At 40.8% G+C, this 25,743-nt stretch overlaps 1 protein-coding gene across 1 annotated transcript in view; it reads right to left on the minus strand.

Moving 5' to 3' along the window:
• Positions 1 to 25,743, minus strand: part of stom (stomatin) — a 60,814-nt gene that overhangs the window by 23,926 nt on the left and 11,145 nt on the right. Inside the window, exons 2-3 of the mRNA XM_073052682.1 lie at positions 22,350 to 22,453; positions 19,898 to 19,970 (exon numbers count right to left, since the gene is read on the minus strand). Of these exons, the coding sequence (XP_072908783.1) occupies positions 19,898 to 19,970; positions 22,350 to 22,453 (177 nt within the window). The remainder of the gene's footprint in view (positions 1 to 19,897; positions 19,971 to 22,349; positions 22,454 to 25,743) is intronic.

The raw sequence follows: 25,743 nt of genomic DNA on the forward strand, positions 1-25,743 counted from the left end.
GCAAGCCATCTCAACATCACAATCTGATTTCTAACTGATCAAAAATGTCATCAGTTTTAGCTTTGATAGTATCCGTTCTACAGAGTCAAACATTTACTCTGACCTTGCTGCTTTAGATTAAACAGGAGGCAGCTTGGTTGCAGTTGATTTGAATTTACCACTTAAATTTTAATTTACTCTATCTATACACATCCTAATTTTGTTGGCAGCATGATAGCATAGTGATTAGTGTAATGCTATCGCAGCACCAGCTCAATTCCCGCCACAGCCTGTAGAAATTGGTATGTTCGTCCTGTGAATGTGTGCGATTCTTCTGGGTCTTTAGTTTCTTTCTCACATCCCAAACATGTACAGGTTAGGGTTAGTAAGTTGCAGGCACTCTATATTGGTGCCAGAAAAACGGCAATACCTGTGGGCTGCCCCCAACAAATCCTCAATTGCGTTGGCTGTTCACACAAACAAAGCATTTTACTGCATGTTTCGATGTGCATGTGACAAATAAAGCTAAACTTTAATTGACACAATGGATAACATCAGCACTCACAGACTGCCAACACCAAGGGATACACCTTCATTATATGCCACAACCAGCTAATGCAATCTCCACCCAAAAGGAGTATGGCTAGACATCTTGGTGAAAATCCCTGCATTTGCTAATGGAGAACTGAGGTGGACTAGACAAATGAGGGATGAATGGGTGATAGTGCTGAACAGGATAAAAAGGTAACGAACACATCCTACTTCAAACTATTTTAACAGTCTTCAGATCTTACAATCATAAAGTGAGATCAATCCAGAAAACCCCTCAGAACTTTGAGAGTTCTGTACAGTTATAACAAACAGCTTTGTATTGTGGAAGTTGGTCAAGTAGCCTAAAACGTTTGCTGAGTCTAAGGGCAACTCTGGCCTGTTATACAATCTTTGATTTGACTGTTGTAACTGAATGGGGCAAGCTCCAAAACCCTGGCGTTAGCTGATAGTAGGGGAACAGGGCTGTCTGCCAGCAACCAGCAGAAAATCATTAGGAAATGGAATATGAAACAACCTTATTTGCAACACACTGTAAAATTTTCCAAAGGGAACTCCTCCACTTACACACTCACATTGAATTTAATCTGATAAGTGCATGTTCATTGTACAATCCCTCTCCAGTTTAGACTGCACTTTGAGACACACAGATAACTAGTTTTCCACTCACATTTTATCAGATGCATAATTCTGTTGTTTTTCCACCTTTCTGACCAGTGCAAAGGTCATGGTAATTCATTTCCTTCTATCTCTACTCTCTCAGTTTTCAGGATAAATCAGTAATTGCCAGTTACACATTTCACACTTTGTTTCATAACATAAATCATAGCTCTCAGTCGGAGGGGCCAGTGCAAATTAGATATTAGGAGGCAGTGAAAACAGTAAGGCAAACCAAAATGCAATCACAGAGATTCAGGCTACTTCCACAGCACAGACAGTGGTACGGATAAAATATCCCTCGAGTTTCTGAGGAGTAATTGCACCCATTGTACTTTCTATCAGCTGTTCTATCTGCATAAATATATTTGCAAAATCAATCTGAGGCACACACGGCAGTACGGTCACCAGACTCGATGCAGGGGCGTTACCCGATCACTTGCAATTGGGCTGGGAATAACACTAAATTAAATCTATGTGAATGCTAATCTTTGCAAATCAGAAAGACTGGAGGCAACACAGTATTAACCAGTAACCAGTCATTATCAGAACAGGATCCTTTGAATTACCAATAGTATCTTCCACTTTTTTCTCCAGATGAAATTTTTAACACATTGTTGTTGCTCCTTTCTGCAACTTGCAGCACATCAGGTTGCATTTTTTTTTTGCTGATTCTGTAGTATTTCACTATTTTTTAATGAAACGAAGTTGCTAGGTCGATGCTCGACCTAGCATAGCTGGAAAACGAGCAAGGTGCTGGCCAGATTTAAACTTGGGACCATTCACCTTGAAATCTGGTGCTGATATCACTAAACCACCAGCCGTATTTCTAACATGTAGGTTTGTAAAACAAATAAAGATGCCTAGACAATGGCTAAACTTACTTAGAGAATGTCAAGGGAAGAAATGTCAATGGGCCAAATGGCTTATTTCCTGTGCTCTTATATCTTATGATTACCATGGCTTTCCACTTCAGTGGTGTACAGAGAGCTTGGTGTGATGATTATTTATAGATGGAACCAAATACGATTCAACATCAGTGGGGCTCTCTCTCAATTTTGCCATTAAACAGTTTCTGGAGTATTTTGGAAATGGCAAGCTATCTCAACAGCACAATCTGATTTCTAAGCTATCAGTTTTAGCTTTGATAATATCCGTTCCACAGAGGTTTACTCTGACCTCGTCGCTTTAGATTAAACTGGAGGTGGCTTGCAGTTGAATTTATCATTTCAATTTTATTTACAATATCTATACTCAGCCTGATTTTGCCTGCAGCACGGTACCATAGTGGTTAGTGTAATGAAATTGCAGCACCAGTGACCCCAGTTCAATTCCTGCTGCTGTCTGTAGGATTTGGTATGTTCGCCCTGTGACCTCGTGGGTTCCCTTTGGGTCCTTTGGTCTCCTCAAACATCCCAAAGATATACAGGTTAGAGTAATATGTTGTGGACATTCTATGTTGGTGCCATAAACACGGCAACATTTGTGGGCTGCCACCCACTCCCCCCCCAGCCCCCAGCACATCCTTGACTGTGCTGGCTGTTGATGCAAACAAAACATTTTACAGTATGTTTCGATGTGCGTGTGACAAATAAAGCTAACCTTTAACTGACACAATGGATAACATCAGCACCCAAAATCAACAGTGAGCACAAGATACGGGAATTGCATAGGAAAACATTGCAAGAGCCTTTAACAGACACAAGATTACTCAAGGGATGTCAGTATTGCTTATGGAAATTTACCAACAGCTGAGGGAGGAAATGCTCTAGGCAGGTGGTTATAGAACGCCAGAGCACAGAAACAGGCATGTTAGCCCATCTAGTCCATGCCTGTTTTTTTGTCTATTTCCATCTACCAGTGCCTGAATCATAGCCTTCCATATCCCTCCCATCCATGTACCTATTCAAACTTCTCTTAAATATTGCAATTGAACTCACATCTACCACTTTAGCTAGCAGCTCATTCCACATTCGCACCAGCCTCTGAGTGGTTTCCACCAAAATATTTCACTTTTCATCCTAACTTATGACCTCTAGTTCTAGTCTCACCTAATCTCAGTGGAAAAAGCCTGCGTGCATTTACCCCTATCTATACTCAAAATTTTGTACAAGATCTTCTCTTTCTCCTGTGTTCCGGAAAATAAAGACCTAACCTATTCAACCTTTCCCTATAACTCAGGTCCTCAAGTCCCAGCAACATCATTGTGTAGGTCCAGTACAGGAAATAAAATGAAGTAGAATCAATGGACAATCATTTATACAGTGCACTTCTGGCCTCATTCACATGACATGGATAACTTCATTCCAGTGGAAAGTTTCTGAAACACTCACCAAGTAGGGAATATGGCAGACGAATAGTGCACAGATGGCAATATGATCATGACCAAATAAATGACTGAAAATGGTCAAAGACACCAGGAACAAATTTGCTTTTCTTGCTTGTAGTAATGCCATGGGGTTCCACTTTAATAGCATAGAACATTACAGTATAGGTCCTTCAGCCCACGATGTTGTGCCAACCTTTTAACCTACTCTAAGATTAATCTAACCCTTCCCTCTGACATATCCCTTCATTTATCTATCATCCATGTGCCTAAGAGTTTCCAAAATGCCCCTAATGCAACTGCCTCCACTACCATCCCCAGCAAGATGTTCCATGCACTACCACTACCACTCAGTGTAAAGAACTTACCTCTGACACCCCCCCCCCCACTCATTTCTCCAATCTCCTTAAAGTTATGTCCTCTTGTATTAGCCATTTCTGCCCTAGGAAAGTCAGTGACTATCCATTAATATATACCATTGTACACAGACCATGTTTGAGACAGTGAGGGGTTGTTCCATCACCGATTCTCTTCACTTCTCGACAAGAAGGATGCAAGGATAAACAGAGAGAAGATACATATTGGCTATTTAATTCAGGAACCCTCATCATTTAGTAACTCAGCTGATATTTAACAATCACAGTGAGCCTCTGACCTTGTTGACTAACCACATTAGCCGTGTGCTCATAAACGCTCTAACTGTAAATCCACAAAAACACTAGCCAAAGTTGCCAGCTTGACAGAACTTTGACAGGCATGCTTGTTCTCAGCTGTGGCCCACGTCCCAATCGGAGGTACAAAGAATATTACTGACTATTGGGAGGGCAATAGTTATGTGTCCCGGAAAGACACTCACTTCCAAGAAGTGAAACAGTTGACACATCACTATCTTTACAAAAGCAATCTGAGAAGCATCATGATTAGCACTTGGAACTCGGCTGACCTGCCTCTCCCAACATCACTGTCTAAGTATAGCAGAATCTTGCCATAGCTCAAACAACTAGTAGCGTTACTCTAGATCTCAAAGTCAACCAGATGTTTGCTCTGCATATAGCACCATTTCTTCTGTAGGCCATTTTCAGTCTTTGGATGCTTCCCCAAAACAGCCGCTTCTCAACAGAGTTTGATTATACTTCTTGCTGCCTTAGTAAAGCAACCAGCATACTTAAATATCACAACCTTAAACATTCTCTCTTTTCTCTCTCTCTCTCCCATCAAAGAGCTTGAAAGCACATACCACCAAGCTCAAGGACAGCTTCTATCCATTGTTACCAGACTCCTGAATGGACCTCTTGTGCAATAGGATGGACTCTTGGCCTCACAATTTACCTTGCACCTTATCATTTACCTGCACTGCACTCTTTTTAGTAGGTTTTACATTTTATTCTGCATTGTTATTCTTTTACCTTTTTCTAGCTCAATGCACTGTGTAATGACTTGATCTGTATGAACAATATACAAGACAAACTTTTTACTGGTACATGTGACAATAACAAATCAATACCCTACTCTTCTCAATTCCTCACCTTTCACTTTGCTTCTGGTCCCCAAATCTCCGGCTCCAGAGTTAAATGCCAGTTCCTTTTTCACTTGCACAAGTTCCAATAACACAAGATATTCTGCAGATGCTGGAAATCCGGAGCAACAAACACAAAACACTGGAGAAAAGAGTCAACATTTCAGGCCAAGACCCTTCATCAGGACTCTTAATGACCGAGTGCTGATGAATGGTCTTGGCCCAAAACATCGACTCTGTTCTTTTCATAGATACTGCCTGATCTGCTGAGTTCTTCCAGCACTTTGCGTGTGTTGCATGGGTTTCGATAGATGGCAGAAGCAGCAATACTTGCAGAACTCAAAACTGTTGGCCACAGACACGTGACTTGAGAACAATGTTTCAGTGGTTTTCCAGGTACAATTACATCTTGCAGCCTTTGCCCCAAACCCAAGGATTAGATGAATGAAAACATACAGTGTATTCCTGGATGTTGCTGAAAGTCACCAATCTAGATACTGTTTTGAACTTCTTAATCTGCAATGTGCCCCTAGCATCTGACACAGAGACAACAGGAAGAGCAAGGCACTTCTGCCGGTCTCTCTTATCCTGTGTAAATTTTACAACACCCAGAATCCTAAATGCATTAATTCTCACCAATTCCTATTCTTACATGAACTTGCACAATTATAAACACAAGAGATTCTGCAGATGCTGGAAACTTTGAGCAATACACACAAAATGCTGGAGGAACTCAGCATGTTAGGCAGCATCTACAGATGGGCACAAATAGTCAATGTTTTGGGCTGAAATGTCAACTGCTTATTACCCTCAATAGGTTATGCCTGACCTGCTGAGTTCCTCCAGCAGTTTGTGTGTGTTGCAGACTATATTGCCTCCCAGTGACACCTTCCTCAGTATTTCTAAATCATTCATTTTATCACACTCCAGGATACTTGCCTTCCTCTATGATTTGCTTTCTGCACATTCCCCAGTTTAAATCTTCTACTGTTAGGAAACTAAGCTTTAGTACCGTAGTCAAGGTCCTAAAGCTTGGAATTCCTTCATAAACCTCTCCATCTCCCTTTTCTCCTTTATAGCATCCATTAAAACCAACCTCAACCTCAAGATCAAGCTTTCTCCTAATGTGCTGATCTTGGTTTTAACTTTGTTTGCTAATATTGTTTTGTCACTTTAAAAGGAACCATGTGAATGGAAGCAGCTGTTGTTAAAAGATTACACAAGGGAGAAAAACACAGCAAGACCATTGTTAATTTGTGAGTCACAATGTCAAAGCCATAAATGCCAATTAGTAACTAATGAGGTGGCACAGAGATCAGAGCTTTGTACTTGGTTATTTAAGATCTATACTGATGACTACATTGACAATAAAGAGACTGTGTATGACAGCCAAGTTCACTGATGGTGCAAGAATAAGAGAGATAGCAAATCATGACAAGGAATCAGTGAGTATGCAAAGAGATGTGGATAGGTTAAATAATTGGGAAAGAAGATGGCAGATGAAACATGATACAGGACATGAGGAGGAACAATTAAAACTTTTTTGTTTTAAACAGAATGAGAGTACAAAATGTTGTAGAACAAAGGGATCTGACATTCTAATATCTGTAACACAAAAAAATGGCATTCAGGAAGAGCAAGTAATTAAACTTTGAATTGATAACTGCATGATTCAGCATGGAGCATAGCAGTTAAAGAGTATCACTTCACAGCGCCAGCGATCTGGGTTCAGTTCCTGCCGTTGTCAGTAAGGAGTTTGTATATTCTCCGTGACAGTGTGGGTTTCCTCACATTCCAAAGTTGTACAGTTTCGGGTTATCAAGTTGTGGGCATGTTACACTGGCGCTGGAAGCATGGCGACACTTGCAGGCTGCCACCAGTACATACTCAGATCTTGTTGGCTAATGACATAAATGGCGCATTTCACGGTATGTTTCAATGTACATGTGACAAATAAATCTGCTTTTTAATGGAATGCCTGAGTTTTATTGCAAAGATGTAGAATATAGAAGTTGGGGCATTTTGACGCAACTTTACAACAGGATGCTGATTCTGCACCCCGAGTTCTGAGAACAGATTTAGTTTCCAAATTTAAGATAATGTTCACTAGATTCATTAGTGGGTGAAGGGGTTGCTGCATGAAAGAAAGTTGAGAACATTGTCTTATATTTGTTGGAGATTCAAAGAATAACAAGTAATCTTACTAAAATCTATCTTTCCTGTGGGGATTGAGAAAGTGGATTTTTTTCCTCATAGTGGAGGCATCTTGAAGTAGGTAGTATAAGTTTCATAATAAGGAGTGAACTTTTTTTCCCCAATAGGAATGAGGGATGTGATCCTTTGGAATTCTTTACTCTAGAAAGTCATGGAGGTAGAGCTATCGAATATATTTAAAATACAAGGAAATTGAGGGATATAGATCTGCCATGATGTACAGAATGGTGGAGTTGGCTCCAAAGGGCTGACTGGTCTACTGCTTCTCCTGCATATACTCTTGTATCACTCAGCCCTTCATTACCATAAAGAGAAGAGAAACAGGATGTAGCACAACCTTGACCCTGATCATTGACACAATCTTTTTGCCTCCACAGCTGCAGTTTGATTCCCCAAGTTCTTCCAGCAGTTTACCTTTGAATTCCTTTAATGACATTTCACATTGTATTAATCTTGCTTCACCTAACTCAGTATTCCAAAGGTGGATCATTAACCTCTTGCTGGAGTATAAGAGGATAAAGCACTAAAATTTGGAAATACGATATAAATCTATTTAACTACCAAATGAATCAGGCATAGTTATCCATTGCAGGCTCATATAAATTACTGGCAATTTTGGAAACATTCAATGTTAACAGTAGGAAACAGAAGAAAGTGACTATCAGACTACCAACAATGACTAAATGTACTACGATAAGTGAGATCTGGAAAATGGGGAGGGGTGGGGTTTATCTATGGAATATGAAACATAGTATCAAAATTAGAGGAAAGGCTATTTAGATTAATGAAAAAATCTTTGGGATTCTCTTCTCCCACTTCTCCTGCCTCTCCTTGAAGTTCGTGGAGGCTCAGTTATGATTGTTTTCAAAACAGACGTGAACAGCTTTCAGGATATTAAAAAAAAGCTAAGGGATATGGGGACAGAGCAGCAAGAATGTTTAATATTTTTAAAATACTTTGGCTAAAAATTCAAGCTGTATTACTTATAACATAGTATAAAGCTTGATTTTAATAGAAAGTCAAAATACTGTAGATAGCAATTCCTAGAAACCAACCTAAAGCCAATGTTCGAATGGTCTATCTATCCCTCAATGCTGTCGGAGTATGGTACCGATGTTCTGGTCTGCAGTTTGGGGATTGGACTGTAGTTCCTGGTTGCTCAATTTTTCTGCTGCTATTTTGGGTGACTTTGAATTGAGGTGGCTTCCATGGCTTTCTTTTGTTTTGTGGCTGTGGGGAAGATGAATCTCAGGGTTGTATACTGCATACGTACTTTGGTAACAAATGTACTTTGAACTTCTAAAATGCCCTTAAAGTCTATATTTAGGAAGGGCTTCAAGGACAAACCAGGGAACTACAGGCCAATGTATCTAACATTAGTGGTGTGAATGTTGCAGGAGGGCATTGTGAGAGACAGTTTTTAATCTGTATTTGGAAAGGCAAGGACTGATTAGGAATGTTTGCAATAGCATTGCATGTACAAATTGTGTCTATCAAATCCCCGTTTTTTGAAAAGATGACCAAGAATACCGATAAGGGCAAGGTACATAGATTTAGCAAGACTTTGACAAGTTCTACATGGCAGGCTGGTCCAAAAGGTTAGGTCACATGAATTTCAGGATAAGGCAGCCAGTTGGATACATAACTGGTTTGGTAATAGGAATCAAGGGCTGTACTGAAGAGTTGTTTTTCAGACTAGAAACCTGTGACCAGTGATGTGCCTCAGGGTTCAGTGCTGGATTCCCTGTTGTTTGCCATATATTTTAACAATTTTGCTGTAGGTAAGTAGCAAGATTAGAAGTGTGTGGATGACAGCAAAACTGGTTACATATTGGACATGGTATAGTTGGGACATTATGTTATGGTTGTTTAGGATGTTGTGAGTCAGCATTTGGAGCATCATGTGCAGCTCTGGTTGTCATAGCTTAGGAAGGATATGATTAAGCTAGAGGGTGTAGAAAAGTCAACGATATTGCCAGAAGTGGAAAGCTTCTGTTAGGAGCATAAACTGGAACTGTTTTACCTGGATCATAGGAGTCTGAGGGGTGACCTTTTAGATGTTTACAGTGAGTAGGAAGTGTGGATGGTCTCAGCCTTTTTTCCTATGGTGCGGAAGGCACAAGTTGAACGTGGCAGGGAAAAGATTCAAACAGGACCTGAGGGCAAGTTTTTCCACATGAAGGGTGGGAAGTATATGTAACAAGCAGCTAGGGAAAGCAGTAGAGGCTGGTATAATTGCAATGCTCATGACACTTAGACTGATACTTGGATAGGAAAGGTTTAGAGTATAGGCCAAATGCATTTAAATAGGACTAGATCTACTAGACACTTCAGACAATATGGCTCTTACGACTAAGTTTAATTTGAAGCTCAGAATTATTTCTTTCAGATATTCATTGAATCAACTTGTGCTACTAGGAAAGAGAAACTGCATGCTGGTGAAGTTTTCTGGGAGTTAAGCCTACGCTATTCAGCACAGTATCTACACGATTGAGGGCATGGCACAGGCTGGGGACAAGTTTTAATTCTGCAGTAAATTACAATGAGCAGTCTATCACAGTGGGATATACACTCATTGGCCACTTCATTAGGCACAGGAGTGGAATGCAGGGTGATCTTCTGCTGCTGTTGCCTACTCACTTCAAGGCTTCAAGATTGAATGTATTGTGCATTCAAAGATGCTCTTCTGCACACCACTGTTGTAATGCATGGTTACCTGAAATACTGTCGCCTTCCTGTCAGCTTGAATCAGTCTGGCCATTATCTCTCTCATTAACAAGGTGTTTTTGCCATTCACTGGATGCTTTTCTTTTGTTTCTTGCACCATTCTTGTAAAGTCTAGAGACGGTTGTGCATGAAAATTTCAGGAGATCAGCATTTTCTGAGATACTGAAACCACCCAGTCCAGCACCAACAAACACTCCCCAGTCAAGGTCACTTAGAGCGCATCCTGATGCTTGGTCTGAACAATAACTGAACCTCTTGACCAAGTCTGCATGTTGTTAATCATTGAGTTGTTGCCACACGATTGGCTGATTAGATATTTGCACTGACGAGCAGGTGTACCTAATAAAGCGGCCACTGAGTGTACTTTGTCCACTACCTCCCTCCAACTCAGTCTCCATTACTCCATGTCTATGAACTGGAAAATCCCATGCAATTAGTTGACTCACAGGCTGAGCAGTAATTCTTTGCCCAGCCACCCCAGTGTAAAAGGGTTTGCTTGGAGAAAGCGAGGCACAGAGTCACCCATATGAGGGTCCAGGTTCATATGAGCTGGTTAAAGACCAGGACTTGTTTTTCACTTCAGGTTCACATCTTTGGTTGCAAGTCTGAACTTGTTTGCTCACTACATAACACTGCACAGCAAGTGGCAGCAGCATCACCCAGAGTTAAAAATAACCACAACAGCTGGTGCCATGTCACTCTGGGAGCCTAGAGAATGATAAAGAAACTTCACAGTGCAATAGATAGGTTACGGACTTAAAACTTCATCAAAAAGAAGAGCAAGCTGTATACCTTCCCTATTTAGGTTTAACAAACGAATTTTGGTCAAGCATCACAAGGTAACCCATAGGGTGATACAAACATATGAACTGGGATCAGGAAGCTGTTATGCAGGCCCGAGATCCTTACCATTTAATAGGGATTATTTATGGTTCCATAAATTCCACTCTGCATTCCTGTCTGCCAGAACTAAACTTTCACCAGCTTGCATATCAATTATCTACCTATATCTCCCTTAAAGAAAATTAATTTGCTACTTCTACCAGCCTTTGACAAGTTATTGGGTTTAGTCACTTCTTCAAAATCAATTTACCATTTTAGGGTCAATGTTTGACAAGGATCCAGTGGTAATGGACTTGAATTAATAAAGTACTTTTCAAAACATCTAAAACATATTTTAACGAAGGGAGTACTTTAACTGGCAACATTGTAATGTAGGAAATAATACAGCAGCAGTAACATGTATGAGTGGCCAAGAGTTAGGGATTGGGAACAATAGGTTTGCAGCAAAAATTGTTGCCACAGCTAGTGAAGGAAAATTTCACTGCCCAAGCAAATGTTCTCTCTGACCAGGGTTAACCACATTGCAACAGCTGTTTCAACATGTAGCACAAAGTTCAAACATTAGTACTGTAAATTGCTTAATTCTTAAGACCCTAAACTGCTAAACTAGAAGATACATTGCTGTGCTCAAACATCAATTACTCTTCAGAGCAAGGGCCCATGGACCCCTAGGATAATGGTAGGGGTCCATGGCATAAGAGAAAGTTGGGAACCCCTGCTTCAGATTCTGCATAATGGGACTGGTCATATTCAGCTCAAAATTTATATACCCTTAACTGTAAAGGTCCGCCTATGTCAAAGAAATTGGGAAGATTCCATTCACAATGCACAAACACATTGCTCTTAATCACACCCTGATGCAAGACTGATTGTGCAGTTAATAATAAACAACACTTAATTCCATCCACAAGAAAGGCACCAATTTTAAGTTGAAAAATCTCGGACTAACTGCCCATAATTGCAGCTGTACCCATCTAGAGACAGGAAACAAAAGATCCATCTGTAAAATAAAGGTATTTTGTTAATCTGTGCAAGGATGTTTTTCTGGTTTAGAAAATTGGACGAATTTTCATATTTATTAATCGGTTTCACACGTAAGACAGGTATTTCATGGTTAGATAGTGGATGGAAATATAAAGTCACAGTTTCAACTGAGACAAATACCACATCCTGCCCCTGTACTATTCTCCCTCAGGCTGGCTGAGCACAGAAGACAGACATAATCTCTCACAACATTCAACAATGTATAAATGGATAATGCCCAGTAAGAGGTGTCTAGTTTAAAATTCTCACCCCTTACAGTATCCCACAGCAGTCTAATTTGTTCCAACCCTACAACTCAAAGAGTTATCTGTACTTCCTCAGTTCTGGCTACTTGCTCAATCCTGCATTTAAATTGCTTCACTAAACGTTGTCAAGGTCCTCAACTTTGGAATTACCACATAAACCTATCTCTTCAATCAACTTTAAAATGACTTCTTTAATCAAGCCTTTGGTGACCTTGTATCTCTTTATTTGACCTGATATAAAATTGTTTATTTAGATGTTTCCTACAGTGGGGGAGTCTAGAACCAGAGGGCAGTCTCAGAAAAGAGGGGTGAACATTTAGAAAAGAGAGAAGGTCATGTGGTCTTATTTATGACTCTTCAACTTTTTGTTAAAGGTTCTGAATAAGTGCAAATGGTTGTAGTTGAGGACTAGTAATTATTACTCAATTCCATCACTTAGTTTGAGGCTGGAAGACAGATAAACTATATACACTAAACTGGGTCTCAATAATGGAGTGGGGTGCAACACAACAGGGAAGATAGGAAGGCAAAGAATGTGGGAGGAGAAAGGGTGGGAAGTGAGCTCACACCTCAGTTTATTACTGCAGCAGTGATTAGAAATTACTTTCTTCATTTCAAAGCAAGAGATTTGTGCAGCAGGGAAAGAGGGGATTGTAGCTTTTCTTTTTCAGGTACGACTGGGCCATTCTACATTTAGATTTCCAATGATAAAGTAAGAGCTCTGGCAGACCAGAGAGAACTCTGTACAGTACTCTCTCTGGTCTGCCATAAATCAGGTAAGCTGATACTCAAGTAAGTCACCCATCCTAAATTAGCAGCCAGAAGCAAAATGCACCAGTCATTATACTAATTGAAAACAATCTTTCATTTAGATCCCCTAGTTTAATGGGTATGTTACTGCAGGGTAAGTGACCCGAATTAAATTGAAGTGCTGAATATTCATACATGTTGAGTCTGCCAAGTCTCCTTCTCCTGCCACAATGGGTAAGTTCACATGTCTCAACGTCATATTCCATTTCCTAGATTGTTGCCTCTTAACTCACTTATATTCGTTGTAGCCTCTTCTATAGCTTACTTTTCTTGGCCTCAACAAGAAATTTAGAAACCATACCAATGGTGACTTCATCCACATTATTTACAATATACTGTGCAAGTAAGCAGCCTTGGCATCAATTCCTTTTACTGTTAATATTGCCAGTATGAAATGAAACTTAATATTACCTGTAAGCAATTGCACTATATAAATATTTTCTGTGAGATAAAGTATTTAATATTAAAAAAAATAGATAAAAGAAAGCCATATGGAAGTTGCAGTAAGGTGAGTTATGTGTCTAGGCAAGGATATATTGCAAATAGAGTACAAGCAGCCCAGGCAAGAAAGGTCTTTGAAGAGCGCAGCTTCCCTTTGCACACAAGGGATCTGTGGACAAGATGAGTGATCCAAAGCACACTCACCAAGGGCTAATTGCTTTACTAACTTTGAAATATTATTAGTTGCCAGCTTGTACTTGCTATTGACTTCTACACCTGTATGTATCAAAGGAGATTGATCTTGCAAGTAAGGAATTCACCAAATGGTCAACATCTGTAACTGCTGGTGAATTCTGTATAAAAATGGCATTTCTCTGTTCAGACTTCAGAACAGAGTGGTGACAGGGGCTGTTTTCCTTGTGCACAAGTAAAACAAATTATGATTGAGAAATGAGTGCAAGTTCTCAGAGTCCAGTTAATCGGCGACAACAGGGATGCACCTCAGCTTGAAGAAAGTTTTTGAGGGTGACAATTGGTGCTATTATTTCCCATCCTGGCATGGGCCATGCTTATGCACGAGTAAAATAAAGTGGGTTTGAATTGTAAGAATGTGTGTGTTCTGGATCCAGTTACTTTATTTTCAGAGACAGCAGAAATGAAGATAGGACCAGTGTACATTGGCAGCTCTCTGCCGGCTGCAGGAATTTGTACCAGTTTTCCTCTTAAATATACTCCTTTTGAGCTACTTTTGCTGCAATCTGCAGCATTTAATTTCCTCTCAACAACAGACTACGAAATGATCTTCAGACCTCACGTTCAACGGTTATATGTCTATCCTTAAGACACAGCGCCTTTAAAGGTCAACACGAAGGCCAAGGCTGAAAATGTGGCAGGAGAGGCAGGATTCAAACCAGGCTAAAATGCAGAGGGATGAGGCCTTCTCTGCCTACCATCTTGTTAGAGCAAGTACAGTCACTTGAAAGTAAGACTGATGACCTCAGGGCAAGGCTGCTGTTTCAGAGGCAAATCGCAATTGTTCGTTGCATTGAGACTTGGTTAACAGCGAACACACTGGACGCAGCTATCCAACAAGAAGGTTTTACGATTTTCAGAATGGATCAAACCTCAAATTCTGGTGAGGAAAGAGGTGGCAGCGTATGCTTTTTAGTCAATTCTTGTTGGTGCACAGACGTTGAGTTTATGTCGACTTCTTGTTCCCGACTTAGAGCAACTAATGATTAAATGTAGACCATTCTATTTGCCTCACCAGTTCTCACCTGTAATCCTGACTGCTGTTTACATTCCACCAGTGGCCATTCATAAGCAAGCACTTGCCGAACTGCAAAAGAAACGGCCCATCCCAACACATTTAACATTATAGTCAGTGACTTTAACCAGGGCTGTTGAAGAAAACCCTGCTCAATTATCACCAGTGCATAACCTGTTGCACCAGAGGTCCCAACACACCAGACCACTGCTACACTATGAAATGGAATGCCTAATGTTCCTTCCTGAGGCTTCATTTTCACAAATCAGAACATTTGGATGTACTCTTGTTACCTACATACGGATAGAGCCTAAAGAGCAAGGCTCCAGAGATCAAGCCAGCCAGGAATTGGTCGCGGGAGGCTGAGGAACAGTTACAGGATTGCCTTGAGTCAGTGGATAGGGCTGTGTTCAAGAACTCATTTGAGGACCTGAATGACTACACCAGAGTCAATACAAAAACAGCTGTGGGTGTGTGTGTCCCCACTAAATCATTCAGATCTTTCTCCAATCAGAAGCCCTGATGAATAATGAAATCTGGAACCTGCTGGAAGCCAGATCAGAGGCATTCCAGTCTGGAGATCAAGAATGCTATAAGTGGTGCAGGTATGATCTCCCCAGAGCCATCTCTCAGGTGAAGTGGAGACTCCAGATCAGACCAGAATCAACAAGGGATACTCAACAGCGGTGGCAAGGTTTGAATGCCATAACTTCCTACAAAGTTAAATTTTGTGACATAGGGGACAGGAGAGCTTCGCTTCAAGATGAGCTCAATGCCTTCTATGCTCACTTTGAATACCAGAACAGGGAGGAACCATTGAGCCTGAATCAGCCTGTCGATGATTCTTTGGTCTCAGTGTCTGAAGTTGACATGTGGGCTATCTTCAACAGAGTGAATCCAAGGAAAGTATTCGGTCTAGACAGAGTACTGGCTTAGTACTGAAGACCTGTGCCGACCAACTGGCTCGCGTATTTGTGAATATCTTCAACCTCTCGCTCCGGCAGTGTGTGGTACCTACCTGCTTCAAGCAGGTCTCAATTGTACTGTTGCCCAAAAAGAACATGGTAACCTGTCTAAATGACTATTGCCCAGTGGCACTGACATCCACAGTGATGAAGTGTTTTGAGAGGCTGGTGTTAAAGCATATCAGCTCCTGTCTGAATGGTGACTTGGATCTGCTCCAATTTGACTACATTGGCTCTTCACACAAACCTGGAACATCTGGACAGCGAAGATGCATACATCAGGATGCTCTTCATCAATTACAGCTCACCATTTTACACCATCATCCCCTCAAAACTAAACAGTAAACTCAAATACCTGGGCCTCAACACCCAGGCCATGCTCTTTTCTCACTGCTGCTGACAGGAAGGTGGTACAGGTGCCTCAGGACTCACACCAGCAGGTTTAAGAACAGTTACTACCACTCAACCATCAGGCTCTCGAAAAAAAGGGGATAGCTACACTCATTTAAGGACTCTGTTATATGTTATTTCATGCTTGTTATTTATTGCTATTTATTTATATCTGCATTTGCAATTTGTTTACAGTTGACAGTTCCTAATGTTTATAGTTACCGTACTATAGATTTGCTAAGTATGCCTGAAGAAAAAGAATCTCAGGGTTGTATGTGGTGTCATGTATGTATTCTGATAATAAATTTAACTTTGAACTTTTTGGAGCTACCATGATTTTAATAAAGGAGAGTCCAAACTTCTCTCTCATTGTTCCCCAAATTCACTCATGAAATGTGCTTTGTAGTTTTTGGATTACGCCCAGTAACGCAGCAGAGTCACCACCTTGGTAGTGATATTCAGTTACACACAACCCTTTCCACTAACAGGCATTCAAAATATCAAACTACGAGGACAGAAAGTACTAAATCCCCACATGAAACTCAACTGTTACAAGCAGACTTCTCAATGCATGGTGTGAGTCTTGAAAGGATGTGAATGAACAGTCGCAAAGATAATCACAGCCCACTCACCACATGGCTGAAATTATCTATCACCACTGAGTACCTTTTACTGAAAGTTTCACTTTTCAATCTAGATATCCTGTGTTTTCCTTCTCTCCCCACCTCACTTCCCATACTAGTTCCAATGCTAGAATTCGCAGGACGGGCAGGTGGGAGATGTACAAAATAAAACTAAATAGAAGCAACATGGAGTAGCAGGCCACTTTTGAGGGAAAGTAGGGAAGTATGTTAAACATTATGCCTCCCTCTCCTACATTTCAAATCCTAAGCTTACCTCCTTTAAGCCAGCTACACTACTGTCTGGTAAGAAGGTGCTAATGCACAGGATCACGAAAAACTGCAGAAGTTATAAACTTGGCCATCTCCATCATGGGTGTTAGCCTCCCCACCGCAGAGGACTTATTCAAAAAGTGATGTGTCAAGAAGGGGCATATCCTGGATGCTGAGACAGGTGGCATTGTTTCAGGAAGGTGACAAATAGGGAATAAAGATTCAAAACTGTACAGTCAATATACAGGTTGTCATTGTATTCACATTGAGCACAGCCATTATTCCACCAAAACTGTCAGATAAAATATTGAGGTATTGACATGAAATATCTTGTGTCCAATTTTGATTTAATAGAATTAGGGAAAATAGCAATTCTCTTCCTAAGCCTACAGGTGGGGAATATGAGGGGGAATTGGCTAGAAATTAGTAGGACAAGTCACCTGTCACTATCTGCAAGTTTGACAGTCCAGGGCTAAGGACTGGAGGCTTGGAGGCTGTGTATACTGGGGGTGGGAGGGTGGAAAAGGGATTTGATTTGCTGTTGTTGGCTTGCTTTGTTCTGTTGTTGTTGCTTGTGTCGTTCTGTGTTGTTCTGTTGTTGTTGCCTATGATGTTTTGTTGTTGCCTGCGTTGAGTAACATTGTTGTCCTCAGCACATCCTTGGATGTGTTGGTTGTTAGCACAAATGACACATGTCACTGTATGCCTCAATGTACATGCAATAAATAAATCTGAATCCAGCTTGATTGCTGAGCTTTTTGAAAGCTGCTGGTCAAAGGTGCCAACTGTGACTAAGCTTTGATGACTATCACGGTGCAAGGCAGGAAGCTTTCAAGTGGGCTGCTATGTAATGCCACCATGAACACCTTTACACCTGAACAGGCAGGTCTCATTAATAGTTTTCATAATGGAAATAAGGCTGTTCACCACCATCTATGAATTTATTACCCTTAAGTAAAATACTGCCTGTGTTTGCTTGAACAATGTTATAACAATAATTTTCTACAGAATCACAGTGGAATTTTGTAAAAAAAAATTTGTAGGAAGGCTATTGTACAAAGCCTCCCACAGCTGACCTCCAATACACAAAAGAATCTGTGATGAAATTTTGGAATTAAATACAATAGTACAATGTACTAGAAATGGATGAAGGGTATGTAGTATCACTGCAAAACATTCTGTACAGGTTTTGTGAAATAATGTATAATACCTCGTAGAGCAAATGTTCTCCCAGGGCATCACCAATTTGCCTCACTCTAGACACACTGAAGCAGGCAAAGACCTAACATATAGGACATTTGACAGTGAGGTTTGTGATGCTGGTGGAGGTTTGTACCAGCTCTCTTCATAAGAGTTAATTCAAAGATAAAACTGAAACAATTCTTCCTCTCTTAACACATTTTCAGTTAAAGGACCTTTCTTGGGGATGGGTGGTATAAGATCATTCCCTCCCAGTCAGCTCTGGAAAGAATATACTGGAGGAGTTATCTTCTGCAGTGCAAGATGTATGATGTGGAATCTAAAAAAAAGTGTGGCTTTTTTGGACTGTGTGACCGTGCAATGAAATACAAGTATTTAGCTTTGCAAAGGGTCAACGGAGATCGGAGTTAAAATTTGGGAAGTATGAATAATTAACAATTGGTTGCAATACTTCTGCACACCACTACAAGACAGGAAAGACTGCTGCATCAGAACAGCACAGAAAAATAACAGAGTTAGGAATTTAAGAATGGCCACTTGGGCGAGGTACCTGAGGGCTGACAGCGCACGTGGAACCAAACCCCACCGCGAGTCAGTGCCTTGAGAGGAGAGGAGAACATTTTTAAAAAGCAGCATTACATTTATTTCATAATCATAATGCTGTAACTTTAAAATCAAATTGTTGAAAAATAATAATTTATTATTTTTGCAGAGAGTAGTTTGACAAAGCGTGCAATTTTGTTTTGTTTATATTTAGTGATCATGCAACTTAAATAAGTCCAGCCAGACCATCTAAAGAGCTCAGCCCCTACAAAAGAAACATGCATGGCATAGGAATGCCTATGCATGTCCTTAAAAGCGCACAATTTTAAAATACTGGTGTGTTTTACAGATAAGGCTTATGTACATTAACTACACCCACCTTACTGAAAACTATGAGTCATTAGGAACAAAAGAAGTTTTTAAAGAAGCAATTGGAGAATGAGGAGATTTCATGAATTAGCCTCATTGTAATGCACTCTGGTAGCATTTGCCATTATTAGCTTATTGGCAAATGTTATTAGAATGGGCCAGAAGATGCCCAGTGGGCCCACTGCAGAGAACTTGTGCCCATGGCTCTTACAGTCACCTGGGCTGCATTCACCTCACTGGTTTTCCACACCTGACTTGGGATAGATGGTGCAGAGGATTTGACCTTGGAACATCTCTGACAGTCTTTGACAGTAGTAAGCACAGGTGAGGCTTTACTTTATGTCAAAGCTGTCAATGGAGTTAGAAGTTTAATATCTCTGACATTCAGAGACATTTAAAATTTAATAGATCTCAAGTTAAAAACTTACCCTTAATTAATAGACTTTTTTGAAAGCATTAAGACTAAAGTAGAATCAACAAGCAACTCACCTTCCACTTTGTCTCCCAATTCATAGACCTGGAATCCCCATTGAAATCAATGAATCTTCAGTCCTCCACAGTGGCACAGGAATAAAAGGCAAAATGCTGAGACAGCCCAGCAAGACTTGAGACCCGCCATGAAGCATCGGGCAAGCAGAACTTCACCCTCCCAACCTTCAATAAACCCTGGACCAGCAGTGCCATGTTTGAGATATTTGAGATGTACATCAGCATCAATGGCTGAATGTCAGTGGCTCCCAAATGTGTTTCTGTGCCAGGAAGTTAAATGCTGACACCAAACGTCTAACTAACATTCAAGGCAACAACAGGAAGTACACACATACAAAAGAATTATGCAAAATCCTAGCTTTTAAAGAATAATTTATGTTCTGTTATACAATTTTTGGATTTAAACATAACAGATGATTCTTGTACTTGCCTGGCCCTTTGGCTCCTCCTGCTAGAATACGGCCAAGCCTGAATATTATAGCTCGTTCATATTCCTTGACAATCTATGATGAGAGAAAAAAAAACCATAAATATCTATACATCCTATTTTGTTTCCGTTTAATATACCTATACTCAGGAACGGGGTGGTGAGGGTGGAGATGTGTCCCTACCAACAGTGTAAAGTGCTCCTACCCTCCACTAACCCGCAGGTCACCCTTGGCAAGGTGTAGCACCTGCTTAGCCGCAACCCCCCCACCGGATCAGGGTCCCATGAAGTCATGGGACCAGAAGATGGATGGTTGTACGAGCAGCCAGCACATATCACAAGTCCTGGTTATGTGATTACTGACACCAGGCAGACAGCATCTGGAGAGAACTGATAATGGCTTGTAAAATGCCCAGAAGGCAGCAATGGCAAACCACTCCTATAGAATTTGCCAAGTACAATCATGGTCTTAGACCAAGATCGCCCACTTTATACAACATGGCATGATGATTATGATACTTGGGAACAGTAAGAAATGTAAATTAACAACAAATAATGAACCAAAAAAAGTGACAAATTAAAATAATTTGCAATTTTTGCCACTGCTTTGGACTGACTGGTGCAGCTGTCAGTAGTTTTCATTGGTAATTTCTTGGTTGAAATCGCTATGCAGATTTGTTTGTCCTCAATCTCATTTTGCAGAGAAACAATGAGTAGCTAAACTACTTCTCTAAGAATCTCAGCAGCTCACATCTGGTAAATTCACATATTGGTGCTATTTTAGAGGTTTTGGGTTAAGTAACCACTGGAACATAGCAGAGAAAGCGCTATACATGGCCACGCTATATCAAATGTTGGAGGTGAGTGAGTATCAAAAGCCTCGGTTCCCCACAAGGTTAATTCAATCAGCAGTGAAAGATCTCATTATCTTTTAGAAGTGCATGTCTGATTTTGCAACTGTGAGACAGAATGTGCAACCTGTTTTAAACACTGAACAATCGGTCAGTCCTCTTTCTATAGTGACCTTATCCTCATTTTATACAGAGTGCCCATTAACAACATCAACACTATTCCCAGCAACTATGCTGTTGTATGTGATGCCATGGTCTGTTGATACTCAACTGCAAATGTACAGTACATACTTTAAGAAAGCATTTCTACGCTTCCCACCAGTACCTATAGCTCCCATCTTTCTAAGGGCCCATCCCACACAACACAAACTTCAGAGAAGAAAGGAAGACTAGCACCCCTAAGTGAGGGACAGATTACATCTCTTTGTTTAGGTCTGAAAGGAAGGTGTTCTGGTCATAGCACAGCAAGATTCACATTTTGCAAAGGCTCTTTTGACACCAAAACAAAACCAACACAAGCATTAAATTTTCCATGACAGGGACTTATTCATCTCAGAGCCCCAAGTATTGGGGTGAAAGTCAAACACATAAAGGCCCTACTTTCTTTTTATTACAAAAGTTCCTTTTACAGAACCCATGTGGTCAATAAAGAGTAAACAAGAGATAAGAATGGTTAAACAGAAGACCAAAAGACACAGGAGCAGAATTAGGCCATTTGGCCCTTCAAGTATGCTCTGCCATTGCATCATGGCTGATTTAGTCCTGCCTTCTCCTCATAAACTTTGACGTCCTTGCTAGTCAAGACCCGATTAACCTCTGCGCTAAATACGCCTAGCAACTTAGCCTCCACAGCCATCTAGGGCAATAATTTCCTCAGATTCACCACCCTCTAGCTAAAGAAATTCTTCCTCATCTGTTCTAAAGAGCCATCCTTCTATTCTGAGACTGTGCCCCCTGTTCCTAGACTTCCCCCACTATATGTAAAGTGGGGGTGTCTAGGAACAGACTCCCCCACAAAAGTAGATGTGAGTATAAAGTGAGCCTTTCAGTAATGTTTATTTAATGTGTTTAATATTAAAAAAAGTTTAATTTCCCCCTTCAGAAACTATCAAACTTGTATAAAAATGGACTCTGAATGAGTGACTGTAAACTGTAGGGTTAGCCCAAGTTTAAGATTATTGTCTAAGCTCAGACTGGAGAAGCTGGGGCTGTTCTCAGAGTAAAGAAGTCCAAGATAACATCAGGTTTACATGGAGTTAAAAACAGTTCAAAGCCCAGGTATGGAGTTAACAAACACAGATGAGAGAGAAAATTATGCTTAAAAAATACAGAGAACTTACTGTCTTGGAAATATGCTGAAAAAAATCAAAGCTTTCAAAAGTGAACTGAATAGACTCAATAGAGCACAATTTGCAGGGATCAGGGATGAAAAAATGTCATTGCTCAACTTGGAGCTGGGAAGGATTAAAGAGCTTCTAATGCTGGAACAATTCTATGATTCCATTTGGTTTAACAAGAGTCACTTATGGCGTGTCACACACACCTGCCATAAGTACACCAGTGCAATGATTTTAGAAACAAGGTTGGTTCCTTTATTGTCTTACCTTAATGCATAACCAGATGGAAAAGGGGAAAGTGATGAGCATGAAGAAGTAAGAAATTATAACCAAGATCCATCCACAACATCCAAGGTTGTTACTGGGTGCATCTGTAAAACAAAAATGATAAACAGGTTTTGTGCTAGGGAAGTAATACACACAAAATGCTGGAGGAACTCAGTAGGCCAAGCAGCATCCATGGAAAAGAATACACAGTTGATGTTCCGGGGCGAAAGCCTTCATCAGGACTGGAAAATGAGATGAGAAGTCCGAGTGTGGGGGAGGGACCGAAGATGTCTAAGGTGATAGGTGAAACTGGGAGAGGGGGAGGCTTGAAGTAAAGAGCTGGGAAGTTGGTGAAAAAGATAAAAGGGCTGCAGAAGGAATGTGATAGCAAAGGACAGAAAGCCATGGAAGAAAGGGAAGGGGGAGGAGGACCAGAGGGAGGTGATAGGCAGGTAAGGAGATAAGGTGAGAGGGAAATGAGAATGGGAATGGTGAAGGGGAGGGCAATTACCAGAAGTTCGAGAAATCAATGTTCATGCCATCAGGTTGCAGGCTACCCAGACGGAATACAAGGTGTTGCGCATCTGACCTGAGTGTAGCCTCATTGCAGCAGTAGAGGAGGCGATGGACTGACACATCAGAACGGGAATGCAAGTGGAATTGAAATAGGTAGCTTCTAGGGGATCCCATTTTTCTGGTGGGCAAAGCGTAGGTGCTTGGCGAAGCAGTCTCCTAATTTGCATCAGATCTCACCAATATACAGGAGGCCGCACTGGGAGCATCAAGTACAGTAAATGACTAACAGACTCACAAGTGAAGTGTCGCCTCACCTGGAAGGACCTTTTGGGGTCCTGGTGAGAGAGGAGGTGCAGGAGCAGGTAAGATTATGCAATAGCCTATTAGGTAACTGAGCTACAGTGCAACAATTAACACATGGCTAGGTAGAACATTGTAACAGAATGCTAGGTTGGCTATTCCATCAAGGTTCCAGTTCCTTGTGACATTGCCTGCCTAAGAATAATTTAATTATTCCCAATGGGCGGTGCTGCAATAAGTAACCTACCTGCAGCAGCAATAAAAAGATCCCTACTAAACCATGTGGGAAAACTACAGAGAAATTCCAGAGCAGTTTCCTGTGGAGACTTGAAGTATAAAAGCTCTTTCATCCCATCACTAGACACACCCAACACTAAACCATTTCTCCAGCCTCTCATTCCCGTCAGTCAAGTGATGACCTGTCACATATCTGTGGATGGGATGCTAGACAGGTTACGTGCTTTTTACGATTTTGTTTTGCATTCAGCACCACCCTCCACCCCAAAACAATAGTGAAACAAGGGAATTGCTTCTAACAGAATCGTGAATGCACAGTTGTTACAGTAATTGAGAAGTCTTGGGAGTGTCTTCTAATCAAAGCCATACTTAAATGCAGATATTGCAAAGAATGTCTGATTTTAAACATTTCAAAATAATGCTTTTTGGGGGAAATGGAAATAGAGCTCACAAAGTTTAGGCTTGACACTAAACAAAATGCTGCGGGAACAGTATTCTGTTGAATGTCAAAAGGCCTCAACACAGTAGATGTGGGAAGGATGTTTCCTATGGTGGAAGAGTCTAGGACAAGAGGGCACAGCCTCAGGATAGAGGGGTGCCCTTTCAAAACAGAGATGCAGAGCAATTTCCTTAGCCAAAGGGTGGTGAATTTGTGGAATTTGTTGCTACATGCAGCTGTGGAGGCCAGGTCAATGGGTGTATTTAAGGCAGAGATTGACAGGTTCTTGATTAGACATGACATCAAAGGTTATGGGGAGAAGGCCAGGAACTGGGGTTGAGGACGAGAAAAAAAGGATTGGCCATGATCGAATGGTGGAGCAGACTCAATGGGCCAGATGGCCTAATTCTGCTCCTACATCTTACGTTCTATTTAAGCTCATTCAATTGTTGAAAGCATATCCTCAGCAGCTGCTTTATTAGGTATACCAGCACATCTGCTCATTAATGCAAATACCTATTCAACCAATCAAGTGGCAGCAAATCAATGCATAAAAATATGCAGACATGGTCAACAGGTTTAGGTGTTGTTCAGACCAAAACATCAGAATGGGGAAGAAATGTGATCCAGGTGACTTTAACCGTGGAACGACTGTTGGTGCCAGGTTCGAGTATCTCAGAAACTGCTGATCTCCTGGGATTTTCATGCACAACAGCCTCTAGTCTAGTGTTTACACAGAATGATGCAAAATCAACATTTGGTGTTTAGGCAAAATGCCTTATTAATAAGAAAGGTCAGAGAAGAGTGGCCAGACTGGTTCAAGCTGACAGGAAGGTGGCAGTAACTCAAATAACAAAATTTCTCAACAGTGGTGTGCAGAAGAGCATCTCTGTATGCACAATATATCAAACATTGAAGTGGATGGGTGATCACGGGAAAAGACCATGAATATACACTCAGTGGCCAGTTTATTAGGTACAGAAGTCATTTAAGTTGTGTGGAAATTTCTGTTCACAATGAGTAATGAACCTCTGGAAGTCTCCACCATCCAGGATCGTATTTAAGGTGGAGGTAGACAGTTTTTTTGAAAGATTGGGGAATTGAAGGCAATGGGGAATGGTGCAGCAGAGAGTTGAAACCAATATATATATCTGGCACAATCATATTGAATGAAGGGGCAGCTTTGAACACATAACACATCAAACCTTGAAGTGAATGGGCTACAGCAGCAGAAGACCACAAGCATACATTCAGTGGCCACTTTATTCGGTACAAGAGGTACATAATAAAGTGGCCACTGTGTGTAAATCATCAGTTTAAATCAGTTTAACTTGAAGGAGGCTTTGTGGTTACCACACCAAAGCTGCCCCAACAAGGGCAACTCTTGTCACTCTGTTTATGAAGCCTGCAACTACAATGCAATGTTATTTAAGCAATATGCACTCTTGTCTAACAATGCAACTATCTCAATTACTTATTATCCAGACATCTGTTCAGTACCTCATAAATTATTCACTTTCTATTTAACACAAGAACTCACAACTAAAAGCTGTGTCGATGCACTATTTTAAGCACAAAGTACACACGTTAAGCAGCATTAAAAACTTCCAATTGCATTCTTTAGTTTGCGTGACATAAGTAACAATGAGTGGGAATAAACGACCTGGTGTCCTTCAAACTAATTTTATTTGATGCAATCTGCATTGTAATCTTTGCCTAGTAAAGCTATCACTTTATTTCCTAAACCACCCCATCCCTGCCAAGAAAAAAAGCTCAAGCCTCTTTATTTCTAGATGTATTGCAAAGAGAAATATGGCAAATTTCCCCCTTTTTTTCTCTCTGGCCCTATGCCCGGTTCCATTTTATCCATGCAGAAAAACATTCTTTGTGGCTTCAATCCAC

Source organism: Hemitrygon akajei, chromosome 7 (genome assembly GCF_048418815.1).
Source record: "Hemitrygon akajei chromosome 7, sHemAka1.3, whole genome shotgun sequence".
In the NCBI taxonomy this organism is placed as follows: Eukaryota; Metazoa; Chordata; class Chondrichthyes; order Myliobatiformes; family Dasyatidae; genus Hemitrygon; species Hemitrygon akajei.